Source organism: Meles meles, chromosome 4, assembly GCF_922984935.1.
Source record: "Meles meles chromosome 4, mMelMel3.1 paternal haplotype, whole genome shotgun sequence".
In the NCBI taxonomy this organism is placed as follows: Eukaryota; Metazoa; Chordata; class Mammalia; order Carnivora; family Mustelidae; genus Meles; species Meles meles.
In genome coordinates, this window is record NC_060069.1 from 16,886,244 (window position 1) to 16,903,028 (window position 16,785).

The 16,785-nt window shown below is 42.3% G+C and overlaps 1 protein-coding gene across 3 annotated transcripts in view; it reads right to left on the reverse strand.

The window, feature by feature from the left end:
- ZNF385D (zinc finger protein 385D) overlaps positions 1–16,785 on the reverse strand; it is a 940,116-nt gene that overhangs the window by 278,274 nt on the left and 645,057 nt on the right. The window contains exon 1 of one of the 3 annotated variants that reach the window (XM_046001321.1): positions 15,960–16,079. The exons of the other annotated variants lie outside the window; for them this stretch is intronic. Coding sequence (XP_045857277.1) covers positions 15,960–15,972 — 13 coding nt within the window. The 5' untranslated portion in view covers positions 15,973–16,079. Of the gene's footprint in view, positions 1–15,959; positions 16,080–16,785 lie in introns of those variants that run through there. 3 annotated transcript variants of the gene reach the window in all.

Sequence of the window (16,785 nt, forward strand, 5' to 3'; positions counted from 1 at the left end):
ATAGTTACTGTTTTTAACAATGAATTGAATTTCATTTTTATCATAGCCTAAGTCCCCATATACTAAGTATTGAGGTTGACTTCTAGGTATTCTAATCTGTTTTTTATTACGTATTATTCAGGACCAAATAATGTAATTATTATGGCTTTATTATATAATTTAGGGTAAGTCTCCCCTGTCAGACCAATCTTTGTTCATAATTTCCAGGAGTGGAGTGTTTCCTTAAGTTTTTTCTTTCAGATAAATTGTGACATAACTTTTTCTAGTTCACATTTAAATCCTGTTAGTATTTTAAGTGCAACTGCATTGCCTTTATAGGTTTATTTATGGAGAGCCAACAATCTTGAGATATTAAATTTGGAGGTAATTTTTGACAATCCTGATTCTTGGGCTCTATCCCTGGAGATTCTGATTCGGTAAATCTAGAGAGGGGAATAGGAATCAGAATATTCAAGCACTCCAGGCTATTGTTCAGATAGATTCTGGAAATACCAGACATGGAAATTCAGAGAGGGTGTTTATGCCTTTTGTAAAGAATTAGATGGTCTTCCTAAAGGAGGTACACTTGCAGTGGGCCTTCTTGAAGAATTCATAAGATTATGTTTCTACATAAAATGTTTAAAGGATAGAAAAGAGTAAGCATGAAGAAGATAATCAATGGGTAGAGTTTTAGAGACACAGAGACAAAAACCTATGTATCAGGTAGGAAAGACAATGTGAGACAGAGTCTCAAAAGGGTTAAGAAGCAGGTTTAGCATAAGGAACTCTGAGTCTTAAAAAACAGACTGAGGGTTGCTGGGGGAAGGGGGGTAGGGAGAGGGTGGGGTTATGGACATTGGGGAGGGTATGTGCTATGGTGACTGCTGTGAAGTGTGTAAGCCTGACGATTCACAGACCTGTACCCCTGGGGCATATAGTATATTACATGCTAATAAAAATAATTTTTAAAAAAAGCAGGGTTTAGGATGAGATAAGTGTAGTTGTACAAAAATGAAACCGCAAGGTAAATTTTTAGGGGCCAAAAAAGCCTGGACTGTTCTGACTACCTAGATAAGCAGTTTGGAAGCTCTGTATCAGGAAATAAGAATCACTGGAGGCATTTAAGTACGTATGTGTTGGGGGGTATCATGTCTATAGCTATGCGTGGGGATAGCAAAATGTTGGCTGAATTGGAAGCATAAAAGAATCAAGTCAGGAAACCCATTAGGGACGATTATGATAGTTCACACAAAAGATAATGTGTTCTGCAGACAGTGAGGGATAGAATGAGGGACACTTGCTCATGTATTTGGAACCTGTGTGAGCTACAGTGATTTATTCCTCCAAGGAGTACTACCTCTTTATCCCCAAAGCTAGTGTAGGATCCAGGAATTTTAGGGCCGGGAGGAATCTCTGAATTCATCTGGACGCTAAGAAGTACACAGACCCACACACATTCAAACTTAAGCACACGATGGCAGACTGGAGCCTGGAGTCCAGGAGGCAGAGAGAAGGAATAGAAAGTCTGTGAGCCTGGATTCAGCTCTAGACTTGCACACTGTCTCTATAACAGTGGGGAAGTAACTTAATGTCAGTTTCCTCATCCATAGAATGAGAATAATAATACTCATCCCTAGATTTGTAGTGAAGGAAAAAAAAGTGAGACAATGAGCATCCCCCTCCTTTCTGTCTTCCAAGATAAGAAAGAAAAGAAGATTGGTCCCCCTCCTTCCTCAGGTCCCCATACTGCAGATAAAGCTCTTAAAATTGTCTATATACTAGCAGGGATTGCTACTCTTCCATAGCAAGGACCAGGAAACTGAGGCCCTCCACTTTACATAAATGTCCCTTCATAGCAAGAAATCACAGAAGTGGCCAAAGAGTAGAGTGTTAGAAAATACCAAAGGGTGGTGTCAACATTTTGACACACCAGATGTCCAGTTAGATGGTCTTGGGTTTGAAACCCGTGCCTGCCATTTTCAATATTCTTGGGACAAGAAATTTAACCTTTAAGCATGTATTTCCTCTTTTGTAAACCAGAGAGAATGACATCTAGTTCATTTAAACAATATCATTATTAAAATAAACAAAAAAAAATCATTACTTTAGAGAGTTAGTCGAAGTTTGTAAAGAATCAAGACCTCAATAAATGGTAGCCATCATCATTATTTAGAGTCTTTGCGGTTTTTTTTTTTGTTTTGTTTTGTTTTTTGTTTGTTTGGGGGTTTTTTTGGAGTTTTTGTGTATTTTTTTAAGATTTTTAAAATTTAATTATTTGAGAGAGAGCGCACGCACAAGTCAGGGGGAGAGGCAGGGGAGAGAGAAAGCATACTCCCCTCTGACCAGGGAGCCTGACGCAGGGCTCAGTGCCATGACCCTGGGATCTCAACCTGAGCCAAAGGCAGATGCTCAACCTACTAAGCCACCCAGGCACCCTATGTTTTTATGCTTTTAATAAATGTGGCATTTTTACCATAGAAACATGCTATAGACATTCCAGATTATTTCTAAGCTTAGTATATTCAAATAGAGACACTGCAAAAGTCAAAGAAGAACACAGAGTTAGGAATAGAAGAAAAAAACCCTGAAATACAAAATTATGCAATGGGCCTTTATCTTTTAATGCCCACTGACTCCAAAGAAAATTAAACTTCCAAACATATTTGGCTTAAGATCTAAGTGATGTAGAGATCTCTCAAGGACCAACCTCCTAACTTTGAGGCAGAGGGTACAATTTTCTTTACAAGGTGCAAACCTCCTGTTCTATACATCCCCATTCTTAAAGGATAAGGCATCTTTCCTTTTAGGGCACCATTCCTTTTTTGGAAATGGAAACTTGTATCCATATGGAATTAGCACAATGGAAGTGAAATGGAGAAATAGACTGGGGAGGGAGGAGCAAGGACAAAAAAAGCAGAAGCCATTTCATTTTGTTTCAGTCTGAGAACCCACATTTGAGAAGTCTGCAAGGCGACGTTCACATAAACAGTTTACTACTTTGAAAGGAGTTTTTCTACTCTTTAATGATAGAAATATATGTAGAAATCAATCAGGAAAAAATTTCCATGGGGCACTTTGGCAATACCCATGATAATTTAATATGCCTTGCCCCATAAATTCCACTTTAAAGAATTTACCCTATAGATATGTGTGTTCATGAACACAAAGAATTATGTATGCACAATGATATTCATTGCTTTTATCAGTAAAAGAATGGAAAGAAGTTATTTCTCTTACAAAAGGACCAGTAAAATAAATCACAATTTGTTCCTGCATTAGAATACTACGTAGCTATAAAATAAAGAGAATGAGAAACATCCACTATGCTAAATAAAGCAGGGTTCGTGGTAGGTTTCCATTCCACATAGAAACAAGAGGGGAGTATATACATATACTCTCCCATCGAATTTATTTTTTTTCCAGCTTTGAGATATAATTGACATGCAACAGTATATAAGTTTAATGTATGCAACATAATGATCTAATATATGTATATATTGAGAAATGACCCCAGTAAGTTTAGTCAACCTCACCTCATATGGTTTCAATGATATTCTTTTGTTTTGATGAGAACTTTTAAGATCCACTCTCTTAGCAACTCTCAAATACACAATACAATATTAACCGTGCTCACCATGCTGTACACTACGTCCCCAGGACTTATTTATCTTATACCTCGAAGTTTGTACCTCTTGACCACCTTCAGTATTTCTCCTACCCTCCTTTCCCTGTGTTCCACAGAATGTAGGCTCTCAAATATAAGAAAGCGCACAAGAGAAAAGGAAGAAGATTTCATTTTCACTATTTACCCTTTTATAATACTTGATTTTAAAAATTATATATGTATTACTTTTTCCAAAAGTAGAGCAAATAATCTCTTCCGGGTATAGAGACAGTTGTCTCCTTCACTTCCCTGTTGCTCCATGGAACTAAAATAAACTCAGATGATTATCTGATAAGAAATTATCATGGGTGATGTGCCCAGGAAGAAGTCACTGAGAAAGGAAAGTGCGTTCCCTGGAAGGGGTACACACATGCACAAGGGAAGACCACCGCACTTCTCCTGGCACACAGAAGCCAGCTGTCCTTGTGATGACATGATTTGTAAGCTTGATTTTGAAACATTACTGGGATTGGTGCAACATGGTCTGTGAATAAGATTTCCTGTCACCTGCCCTTGGAGAGACAGTCTTTCTGGAAGGGAACTGGAACCTTCCCTTGATCTGGGCCTCAGCCCCACCACCAGCTGGCTTTTGGCATGCAAACCAAGAGGAGTTTTGCTTTTTGGTTGGTTTGCTTGTTAGTTTGCTTGCCTGCTTCAGAAACCTGCTGCTGGATCTGAATAGTGAGAATACGCTCCTGGGCTCTGGTTTTCTGACGCTGAGATATACTCAAGGTCACATGGAACAGACTGCTGGAGGAGCCCTGTGTTGGGGAGTCAGATATTTTAGGTATACCTCAGCTCAGCCCCTTACTGTACTCCCATTACTCGACCTCTCTGTAACTCCATTTCCTCGTCCGTAAAATAGGCATACTGATCATTCCTCCATCACCGGGATGTTAAGAGGAAGAGCTGAGGGGATATACTTAGAACATGATGGCAGGGACTAAGCATTCAAAAAAACCTCAACTATTTTTAGTACGTACAGTGCTGCCTGGTGAGATAGGATGACTTGTCATTATCCAATTTAATGATCTGGAAGCTGAGGCCCAGGACAATTCATCCAAATTCACACCACTAGATAAAGATACAGGGTTTAATTTTTAGTTCGAGTCTTGTTCCTAGCCAGACACAAGCATTCACTAATCATTGGGCCTCTATTTTCTTGTCTATGAGACACAGACTTCGATTCTGCATGTTTAATGCCCTATGAGAATGGCATTAGGCTCTGACTACAGTAAGCAGCGCTGGGACCAGAGACAAAAATCTCCCAATTTTGCCTTTAAAATGGATGTAAGGGAAAGAATGATTGTGTTGGGTCTTTTCTGCAATTGCACGTCATGCTCGAGAAAAGCAAGAATAGCTTCCGCTTTGTTGTACATTTGCTTTCTTGTCTAAAATGCTCGTCGGCAGCAGCTCAGGCCCGGTAACCCCTACTGGGGAGTAATTTGCTGCTTGTAGGAGTCCTACTCACTAGTCATAATAGAAAACCACAAGTGCACCCTGGTTCACCTATAACAGTCACATATTTGGCCGACTAAGTGCTCTGATAAGCTGATGGCATTTGACAGGAGGTAAGGGAATCAACCTTCCTAGGTAAGGACTGGCAAAGCCAGCCTCAATCACTCCACACCAGCCAATTGAACACGGCGAAGTGGAACCTCAGCTCTCTATTAGAAATTCACTTGCATGAAAGAGGGATGCCCACAGTTTGGCACTGCACTCAACAAACACTGATGGGTCCACTGCCCGTGTGTCAGGCTTGGGCTAAGAAGCGTACGACTTAAGAGTCTTTCTTTTTTCCTCTCCTTGGGCGTTTTTAGCAGAAGCTGCGACGTAGGGGCTGCCTTATCTGTTTGTGTGTGTGTGTGTGTGTTATTTTAAGGATATTGATTGTTAACACAATGGCAGGTCAGCAGATGGAAGGCACAGTCATTAGCTGCCGCTGCCCTCATAAGCTGTTACAGAGCTCAGAGAAACACTAATGGATGAACAAGGTCGACAGGAACACCAGGGTCCAGTTCAAAATGTCCCAAGGTGGCCAAGCCTTAGCCAGGCCTCTCTTACCCTAAACAACAAACAAAAAACATTCCTATTGATATTCAGGGTAGGGAAACATACACTGAACATGAATGCCTTCACCCCGGCTTGCCCATCATCTCTCGGGGCAGGAGGTGGTTTACAAGTTGTCTGCTCTGCACAAAGATGCTGGAATACAGATGATCTGTGAGTACCGACCCTTGACCTTTAGGGTAGTTCTTTTCAGTAATGAAGGGAGTGCGGGCTCACGCCTATGAATTCGGGGCAATCGGCACAGCCAGCATTTAGTGAGACCGAACGAGTGCTTTCTATTCACCACCTAATTTAATATCTACAGTTATTCTAGGCAGTTTATCATTTATCATTCCCGCTTCACAGACAGGGAAACTGAGGCTCAAAGGGATCAAGTTCCTTGCCCAAGTTCTCCATGGGGACCTCAGTCTTGAGCTCCTGGAACTCAAGCTGGATCTGTTAGAACCAGAGTGGCCAATTCACCACCGTCAGCTTGAGACTTTCTCAGTGTTAGCCCTGAAAGCCCACATTCTGGGAGCCCAGGCAAAGGAGGATGCTTGGTCCCCTGATAGAAATAGGGAGGTTTAGGTTAGAGTCTTAGAGGTGAATCCCCGTATGTGCAGAAAGCTGTAGCTCTTGTAGACAAATAATCTCTAACACCTTACTATTTAGAGTGTGGTCAGTGGCCCAGCAGCACAGAGAGCACCTGGGGACTTACTAGAAAGGACTCCTAGGCCACACACACACCTACTGAATCAAGAGCTGCCGTGTACTACTATCCTCAGGTCATATGTATGAGCACTGAGTTTCGACAAATACGGTTCTAAAATCCTTTCTAGAACCATACCACCGTGATTCTGAATCGACGAGCACGAACCTCATTTGGGTGGCAGCTCTATAAAGATCCCCAAAGAGAAGGGAGGGAGCCCATCTCTTAGGGACTTCCGCTCCAGAGGCAACAGGGCAGCCCAAAAAGGTTGTCATGGGACCAGGACTTACACCATGGGCTGATTTCCCGAAGGGGAGTTAGTGTGTTGAGGGAGAAAGGACACAGGCTTTGGGCTCCAGGGGACATCTTCGGCTGGATTCCTGTCCGGGCTGCCCGGCTGACCTGGGCAAACTGGGAACTCCCAGGGTGCAGGGTGAGCTCTGGTTAAAATGACCCATCCCTGTGGTTTTCAGTTCTGGTTGCCCTTCAGAATCCACGGAGGGAGGTGTTGAAAGAAAACGCAGAAGCCTGGGCTCCACCCGCAGAGAAGGAGATTTCATCTGATCGGATGGCAGTGGGGCCTTGACAATGCAGCTACTGAGAGCTCCCCCGGGAATTCCACTGAGCAGCCAGGATTTAGATCCACTGATCATCTCTTAAGGAGGGTGGTGAGGTGCAATGAATTAACTCACGCCAGCCCCTGGCACAAAGCCGGCCCTGAGGCTGTTAAACCCCCTCTCAGTCAGTGGCTCCGCATCGCCTGTCAGCACCAGGCCTGCTCTCCACAAACAGGGCTTAGGAAACCCTCTCAGGAAACCAAGGGGTCCATAAAGTCCACACCTGGGGCTTCTCACTATAACTTTCTCATTAACTTATTACGTTATTAAGCATTTTAAAGTTAGGGAAAACCGAGCCGCAGTGCTTAAAAAAAAAAAAAAAAAAGGAGTAATTGACCAGAAGGTTCATGTTTAAGATCTTAAGCATTTGTTTTAAAGGAAAAAAAGAAAAAAAAAAAAAAAGAACTTTTTTTTTATTTTTAAGGGAAGGATTTTTTTTTTTAAAGATTTTATTTATTTGACAGACAGAGATCACAAGTAGGTAGAGAGGCAGGCAGAGAGAGAGAGAGAGAGAGAGAGAAGAGGAAACAGGTTCCTTGCAGAGCAGAGCACCCAATGTGGGGCTCAATCCAAGGACCCTGGGATCATGACCCAAGCTGAAGGCAGAGAGGCTTTAACCCACTGAGCCACCCAGGTGTCCCCTCTAAAGCACATTTTAACCGATAATTTTCGGATGGTTCTCCTAAGGATCCCCACAGCCCTCTAAGGTATATCCCACCATCCCTCGGAGCAGCTAATTGAGACATCTGGTGGCAATCGTGTGCCTTCCACATCGTGCCCGGCAAGGGCGATGCTCCGAGCGGTTACCTGGCGTTGCTTCTAAACAAGGCACCATAAATTATGAACTGTCACAGGGCTTTACAAGAAGGCTTTGAGAGAGATGCTAATAACTCCATATAAGAGTTAATTATAAGCCTCATTTTTTTTTTTTAATAGCAGGGCCAGTCAGCCAAAGAAATCAGTCTTTAAAAGTCCAGCAACACATGGAAGGATAGGTAAAATCGATATCAAATCCCTCTTCCCTTCCCAAGCAACTATTAATAAACTCCCTCGGCTTTCAATGTGTGTATTCCCGTTAGAGCCTTGGACAGGAAGGAATATGGGGCACAGAATCATTACAGAGGGTTTCCTGCCCAGCTCACTTTCTCTCCCTGCCTTTGCTCCTGCTATTCCCCTCTGTTATAAAATAATCACAAAGAACAGATTAGACATGGCCTCACAGGTACATCTGACCTCCCCATACAGGAGGCTATGTGAGGATGTACCCAAATGTTTCCTTTCTCAGTGCACTCAGAAATCCCTGCTGGAATGCTAAACTGCATAGCTGAACATATATTTCCAAGTTGTTATTTTTTTTCAAGCTCCCTCTTGGCTTTCTAATTCACTCGGTTTTTTTTACATCCTCATAACAAGGCCCATTCACATGGTGCTTTGCATATTGTGAAGCTTGCATTCAGCAACTCATTGAACCTCGCTGTCAAACAGACTCTTTAACCCACTGTACAAATGAAAAAGTTGACGCAGAGACGGATTCACCAATTTACCCAACGTCACGGTACCAGAAACTGACAAAGTAGCTAACCCGGAGGACTGGTGAGGGGCTGCGGAACCGGACTCTCTCCCAAGCAAACCTCTTGCCGATAATTGAGATGTTTGTGCAGAGACACTGTCTCATTTAAAGCACTACTCATATCAGGTGTAAGATCTCCCTCCAGGTTCTAGGCCAATTTGCCCTGAGGTCTATTTCCTGACCTTCCCCTGGACCGCCCAGGTGCTGACATCTGCAGGATACACTGCCCAGGCTGCCCGGTCAGTTGACCTCTGGCTCCCTTCTACCAGTGAGAGGCAAAGGCAGAGCACTGGGGTGGAAGGGAGAAGCCAGGGAGAGGATGTGTCTGTCTCTCTTCATGCCTAAGGCCGAATCCTTCCATCCTTTTTTAGGTCTGCCAGGATTCCTGCTCCCACCAGGAGACCCTTGGGGCCTGGCCTTCAGGGCCCTGTCTCTTGTCTTTCCGTCTTACAACTACCAGCTCCTTGCTATTGCTGATCTCCGGGTTGCCTCACCCAGCCCCCAGGTAGCCTCTCAGCAGTTCTATCACCCATCTAACAAATTACCTGCATTAAGTCCTTTGTGAATCGGCATGGTTCGCGTTTTCTGATTTGACCTGTTTTCAGTTAGCATGGTTCCTGTTTTCTGATTTTTTAAATTTTTATACCTTTGTATATTAGGCTGGATATAGAGGAGAAAAGTAAGGAAGAATCAGATTTTACTGGCGGCTTACCATGTACTTCCTGGGGCTTGGCACTTTTATATGCCTTGTATATTTTAGTCCTCAAAATAGAACTGTGGGAAACATATTACCATTATTCTCCTTTTACACAAATCTGGATATCAAAAATGTGAGGTGACTTGCCCAAGGATATAGAGCCAGTAAGTGGAACGGATAGATTCTAACGTAGGCCATTTTTTCACTCTTTTCTCAGTCATGGAATAAAGACCAGGCTGACTCCATCTTGAACAAATACTGGAGACGGTGTCACTGTAAATATCAAAGAGTTTGTAGAACAAATGACCTGGATTTTTTTCTTTTTTGCAAGCATTGAGTCAAGTCGTGACGCAGCAGGAATATATAGCCTATAATTAATACAAGCCTTAATATCTAACACTGCCTTGGAAAAACAAGAGGCAGTGGAGAAAGCCGGGTCCTGCCTGAGGCCGATTAGTATTTTAATATTCTACTTGTAGGTTTTTTTTATTATTAATTATTTGGCATAAAAATAAGGCAGAAAAAATAAAAGTATGAATTACTTTCAGACATCTATTATTGTGATTCCACCCAGTCAAAACACAAACATACCTGCTTATTTCCCAATCCTCTGTATTCATTTATCTATCAGCTGGAATATTTTTCTAGCATTATTGTTACAAATAATCTCCCTCTCAAAAAATACAGATGTATCCCCCTCTGCTCTTCTGTCAGGTGTAAAGAGCACTGAAGTAAGCCACAGAGGAACCAAACGAGTCCTGGCCTTCAGGTTTACTAGCTGTGCGACCTTGACAATGTCATTTCAGTCGTCAGAGGCTCAAATTCCTCATCTCAAAATAGAAATAATTATATTTTATCTACCTCCTGTCATGGGTCATTTGAAGGATTAAAAAAAGCATAATGTTGATGCATTTCGAAAAATACCAATTGCCATACGAGTGTAAGGGACCGTGTTTATCCAAGTGCGTTTACATTCATTATGGCGTTCTTATCCTCAGAGCAATCTGCCACAGCACTTTCCTTCATCAGCAAAACGCATGAATATGAAAAAGGTAAGTGTGAAGAACAATTTTACAAAAGGCTTGCATACAGTAGTCAAAATTATCTCCATTTTCTTCAGCTTTCAGGAACAACCGTCTTCAAAAGTGATGGCCCTCCTGGGCACGTCTGGCTATTTGCACAGAGCAGACTGTCCTATCTCCCCCAGCCTTGTGGCAAGAGCATGTCCACATGGGGGGGGGGGGGCAAACTCACTGGAGCCAAGTAAAGCTGAGGGCTGAAGCTGTGATCAAGTGAATAGATAAAAACTGCAAGTCTACTGCCTTCTATGTTGATTTTAATTGGGTATTCTTCAGAGGTTTTTGTCCATTGGTCTTACTAGTCTACAGATCTGTTCCTCTTTACACCGCAGAGTCCTGTGAAGAAAGACGTAAATGCAAACAGAAAAGAGACTGTAGAATTCTTTACATGTATTTTAAGATCGAATTTCTAAGGACTAGTCCTTACTTTTAAAGGTTTAAACAAAGGGGGGGGGGCAGCTAAAATGTTTTCAGGGCCAAAGAGAGTGTTCGTCTTGTCAACACACATATACATGGCCGGGAACATCAGCCTTGAAGGACCTGCTGAGGACGTGGACAGCCGTCCTCCCTAATTCTCCAGCCCGTTCTGTGGTGCACCATCAACACCTATTTGGAAGTGCCTATGCACCTGGCACTGAGCTAAATGGGGTGCTGAGGATACAAAGTCAACAGCATTCATCCGGAAACGAGAACGCTCAGCCCACCTGCCCCATCCCCACCCCAGAGCCCCCATCTCCCACCAGGTACAATGATGCTTTGGGGCAGATGGCATTTGCTCAGAGCACCAATCCTGCCACTGCTGTCTCCCTTCTGACCTTGACCAGGTGACTTCGCTCTTTCCTCCTTACTTACAGAAATGTGATACTGCAAGGGTAGGGAAAAAGAGAAGATGGAAACGCTGATAAGGAGAAGGGGCTCAGTGCATCCCATCCAGTGCTCCAGTGGCGGTTCACGTGTATGTCAGGTTTTGGAGTCAAGAGGGTTTCCTGGAAATACCTTACATTTTAAAAGCTGTGTAAACCTGAAAGCTCACATGCAGCGAAGCCTGACTTCCAGCTGCTTCATAATGATTTTAACGCTGCGACAGAGCAAAGCGTCTTCCTATTTTCAACCCTAGTAATTTGGTTCAAGCATGATCTCAACCACTTTAAGCTTTGATATTTCTAGCCACCTCTTAGGCCGTATTTTCTCTTAATGCCACCAATCATGTGTGAAATTCTGTTGCAAAACTAATCTTTGTGGGAAATGATATGTAATGGCTTCTTTAAAGAGAAAGGGGGGGCAGCAGCTATGACCTTTGTTTTTGTTTGTTTGTTTGTTTTATTTGACATGTTTTTCATAGTGTAATACAAATGGAAACATCTCTTTCTCAAGGTCAAAGTAGAGATAGGTTTCTGCTTGCACAAGCATTGCTCTTTCTTAAACAGAAAAAGGCTTGAAAATTAACCTTATGACTTGATTTTTTTAAAACTTCTAATGTATATAATGGTTGTTAAACTTGAACCCAGCTGTGCTAAAAAAATAGTTTAATATCCATCTTGTTAAACCAATGTTTTACCTTTTAAATGATGTGCAAAGATTCAGGAACACATACAAGATGTGAATGAGCAATGAAATTCAGTTATATACATAAAAAGGCACTATTTGATGATCCAATATGAAGTGCATGCGTGCACACACACACACACACACACAAGCCACATCTTGCCTTATCAGGGGAGGTTTCAGTCAAAAGCAGCTGTGACCAAATCTTCTGGAATGAAAGTCAGAAACCACTAATTTAAATTTTTCATTTGTTTTTTGGAACAATTATGCCACCCACAAAATGGTAACTTTGCAAATCGTCATTATCTCATGAATTTTGGAACATATCCCTTAAATAAACCCATCTCATTTCCATATAATTACAGTAACTAATAAGGTCCTTAAAAATATTTTTTTTGCTCAAAATTTAAGAGTGTAATAAGGATACCATGCTACTGGCATATTGATCAAATCTGGCATTCGTTTCCTTAAAATAAGAGCTTCACATGAATTTGAAAGAGAGCTTGCCTTAAGAAAGAAACCTTTATGGTTTTCCAAGTTCTCTTTGATTGCTGGTTCCTGCACGTGATCCCTTCTGACAGGATTCACCTGTCACATTCTCCATCCCTGTTATGTAGTAATTTATTGCATGTCATTTAGATTCATTTGTAATAAAACATAATGGTAATGACTTCAAGCTTTAAAAAGGGTAATCTGCACTAGCAAGTTCCTTCCCGATTATTCTGTCCTCCTGTCAGCCTCAGGAAGATAGAAACACCTCCAGAGCATTTAGAGAGACTCTAGTGGACCTAATTCCCCATAACAGATCACTCAGTACAAACTAATTAGGACGAGTTAAATGTTTCCACTGAAAACACACAAAAAAAGAAGAATGTTTTTCTCTGCTGCCTGCTGTTTTCTGCTCATTTCCTTCCCCATAACCTTGCCACTTAACTGTTTTCCTAACAGACTGCTTCAGAGGTGAAACTTGATGGTCCAGCCACAACCAAAAGTATAAATGCTGACGTGAGAATGTTCTCAGCATCCCAGAGGATAAACAAAAGTCCTTCTTACGACAATGTACGAACGTATCTATTAGAGGCTGGGGAATAGGTTTCTGGGCTAGAATTTTCCTACCAGATTTTTTTCTAGCTGTTGTATTACAAGTTTCCTCAATTAAGTATTTCTTGTTATGATCGGCATACCGCGGAGTATTTTTTCTATTTTTTGCAGGCATTTTAAGGAAGACAGCTGATCCACAAGAAACAGTAAGCTGAACTTGAATGGCCCTCTCATACTTTCTAGATTGAGTTTGCCCCTTTCTCAGGGTTTATTTAGTACCCTGTTAACAGTAGCATTTAGAGTGGCCTCTATTATTTTTCTCTCCACTCTGTTCATTTGTTGAAGGTGCATCATTTCCTTTTTCCAGATTATTCTCATGGAGCAAGCCCTGGCCTCTGATTGGCTGTAAGCTCCCCAGAGTCTCCAGCTGGTGGACTCGGGCCTGAAAACATCTTTAATTTCAGTCACACAGAATCTCCTCAGTGTAATCAGCCTCCTGTTTTCTCTCCTGATGGCAAGGGATCAAGACACGGCCCCTCTCTGGCCAACGATGGATAATGTTTGAGGTTGACTTGACCACTGGCAACGACTCACCACTCCAGCAGTGGAGAAATGTGGTGGGCCAGATGGAAGGGGGGAGATGATTCAGACATACGGTGCTTAGAGCTGGAGAGAGTACATGGTTACAACCTTCTGCCAGGCTCTGACAAATAGCCGGGATGCAGTCAAGCAAAGAACATGCCCTTCATACCCGCACACTCCTCTTAACCAAACTGTAACCCAGCAGCTCAGGTCTGCTGTAGTGACAACCACCCACAGCCTCCCTTCCTTAATCTGAGGAGAAGCCTCCCAGCTGCCTTGCTTTTATTTCTGGATCAATTATTAATGGCTATTCATCCTTGGCACATGTGATTTTTAACTACGTAAAATATTTATGGGGGTGGGGAGGGAATTTCATACGTATTTATTCTTTTTCCTTGCTTTTACTGTAAATCCCCAATCAGGTTGCTGACTGGGATTTTCCTTGCTTCTCTCTCTCCTCTGTGAACCTTATTTTTAACTCCATGTAATGAATGCAAGATCGATAGCATAAGTTACAAAAGTATCCACGGTGACTGAACAGCAAACTCTTAAATCACTGCACAGTAAGTGCAAAGGAACAATTATTGAAAACACTGCACTAAAATTTCAATAGGAGATAAGAGTGAGGCTTAAGTCATTAAAAGGGTCCATTAGTCTTGTAAGTCTGAGACAGCACACTCAAAACATGAGCTGTTCTTGAGAACTGGAAATATTACATATTCCACCCACTTGTGCACACAGGGAACTGACTCCAGCTGAGCAAGGACGGGGCCCAGTTGTCCAGTCCCTAAGGTGAGAGAGACATACAGGAAAGCAGGCAGGCTGAGCCAGCCTGTTCAGGCAATGATGCTTCAGTTATATTTGAAGGGGGGTATTGAGCAACACTGACAAATTAGATTATTTATAAGGGCGGTAATTATCCTGCCTACGTATCAGTTTACCTGGCTTTACAGCATCACCGTACTCCTCGTCACTCCCTGCTGGGGAAGCAAATAAGTCATCTGCTGCCTCAACTCCACGCCCACAAACCACCAGGAAAGCCCAGGAATGCAGCCCCACTTGCTCTTTGTCCATGTTCTCCCTGACTCAGTTCAAGAATGAAGAAGAAAGTCATGGGCAAACTACAAAGTGAAAGTGTTGTTTTCAAAAAACTACCTGAAATAGCTGAAGTTTTGGAAATACACACACACACACACACACATATATATACACGTCGTCTTAGGGATTTGTAAACATTAGCATGCTATTGAAAACGCCTGGGTTGCTCAATTCTTCTTGCCCTAGCTCTTACACCATGCATTTTATTAGAGACAGGTGGGCTCTCAGAGTTCTGAATGTCTAACAGCTTGAGCGAGGGGCTACATAGCATAACCTGAAATAAACGGCATTCCTGAATACCCACGATTTCCTCCAGGAATAGAAAAACGTATCTCATGCTGGAATTATGGTGAGACTGAACCCTGTTCATGACACAGAGGGCAACTTTAGCTTTGCCTTTAAAAGAGTACGGTTTCATCTGAAGTAGGACATCACATTTCAATTGGTACTATTAAAAACTTGCATTACACAGTGAAACTAATTGCCCTGTGAATCACCCTGCTTTACAAGACAGCTGGACTAGCCTACAGTTAACATGAGCTAGCCCAGTGAACATTTCTCCAACAGCCACATGATAATCGAGGACAGCAGGGACGGCTACTGACCAGTACTTTTAGACTATGCCACTACTCTGGCCAACCTCCCTTCCTCAACACAATCACATAAGGAATTGTTGCAAGAGGCTGAAAACTTTAACTAAAATTATAATCTACTTCCTATCCCTCAGTATCATTACAGATGCCAAAATTTTATTTTGTGCAAAAGACATATTCCTTTACAAGATTTCCCATTTACCAAAAATATATTCACAAAAAACAACTTGGTGTTTTATCGGTTGCCAATAAACAAGGTTACCACCTCCATCACTACGCCTGGAAAGAGGTGTTATTTAACTCTGGATTCGGCTTAAATTTGGCTATGAAATGAGGATTGTTTCTTCCAAATCAACTTTAGTTATTTTTAAGACTTCTTTTCTAAGACGACACACATGATAGGGAAATCAAAACTGCTATCAGGACAACTAAAGGCATTCAGTTCTCCCAATTTGGGTTCCTTCCATACTTTCACAAATATTTCAAAGTCTCAAGAAAACAAAAGCAAATAGTAAACACAAATAAATGGCCAAGAAACGAATACTCCCCAACAGGAGTTTACCCAAGCACCTCTTTAATCTGAAAAATGACTCTCGATCTCAGATTTAAAGCAAACCAAGAAATGACCCAGAGCATTTGCATCTTGGAATTCTTCCCTGGCCCCTCTCCAGCTGTTCTCACAAACCTTTTAATACCAGATAGATGCCCTCGGATGATGACGCGGGATGGAACTTACAGAAGGAAAGCATAACTTCAGGGAGGAGGGTGAGGGATTCAGTCCCAATCCTTGGCTGCTTCTTAGTGAGTGAAGGGGCTGAGCCTTCTCTCCCAGCAGTAAGTTGCAGTGTTACAGTGCGAGCACAAGCTCCCAGCCCGCTTACAGTGCTCCAGTGATAGCCCAGATCTAAGCCTCAACATGTTTTCTGGAAATGCAGGCAGCTCAGCTGAAAATCTTCAGGGAGCTTTCCACCGTGGCACACAACTAAACTGCACAAATATTTAACAGCTTCGAGACCTCTAAAGATTTAAAATAATATGCATTTGGGGCTAGGCTGTTCTAGTTGGAAGGAAAATGGGACGGTATGGAGAAGCGTCCTCAGCTGTTCAATCGCGGCACACCAAAGAATGTTTTCCCTTTTTGGCTCAGAATTAGGGAAAAACCAAAACGTCTAATGAAACATTGATACAGACCAAGCTTTCACAGCATCAATAGTACAGGAACTTAGTTTTACATTCCATTGAGTGAGCCCATGACTTCCCACGCCGCACCATTTCTCCTTCTTCACCTAGCTAAAAAAGCCAACTTCATGCAGACAAATCAAGGCAAAGTTTATCCACCCCACCAGTTTCCTTTCTTTTCCAACTTAAACTCATCCACGACAAATAAACAGCCCCAGTTGTAGCACAAAGGAAGCCCTGAAGGCTGCACCAGCTTGGTTCTCCACTTGCCAACTGAAGGTAGGTTTAACGTAATATATTCTCGCGGCTTAAAGATTTTTTAAAGGGCTGGTCTGCACTGACGAAGGGCTGGACACCCCCAGAATTACATCATCAGAGTTAAC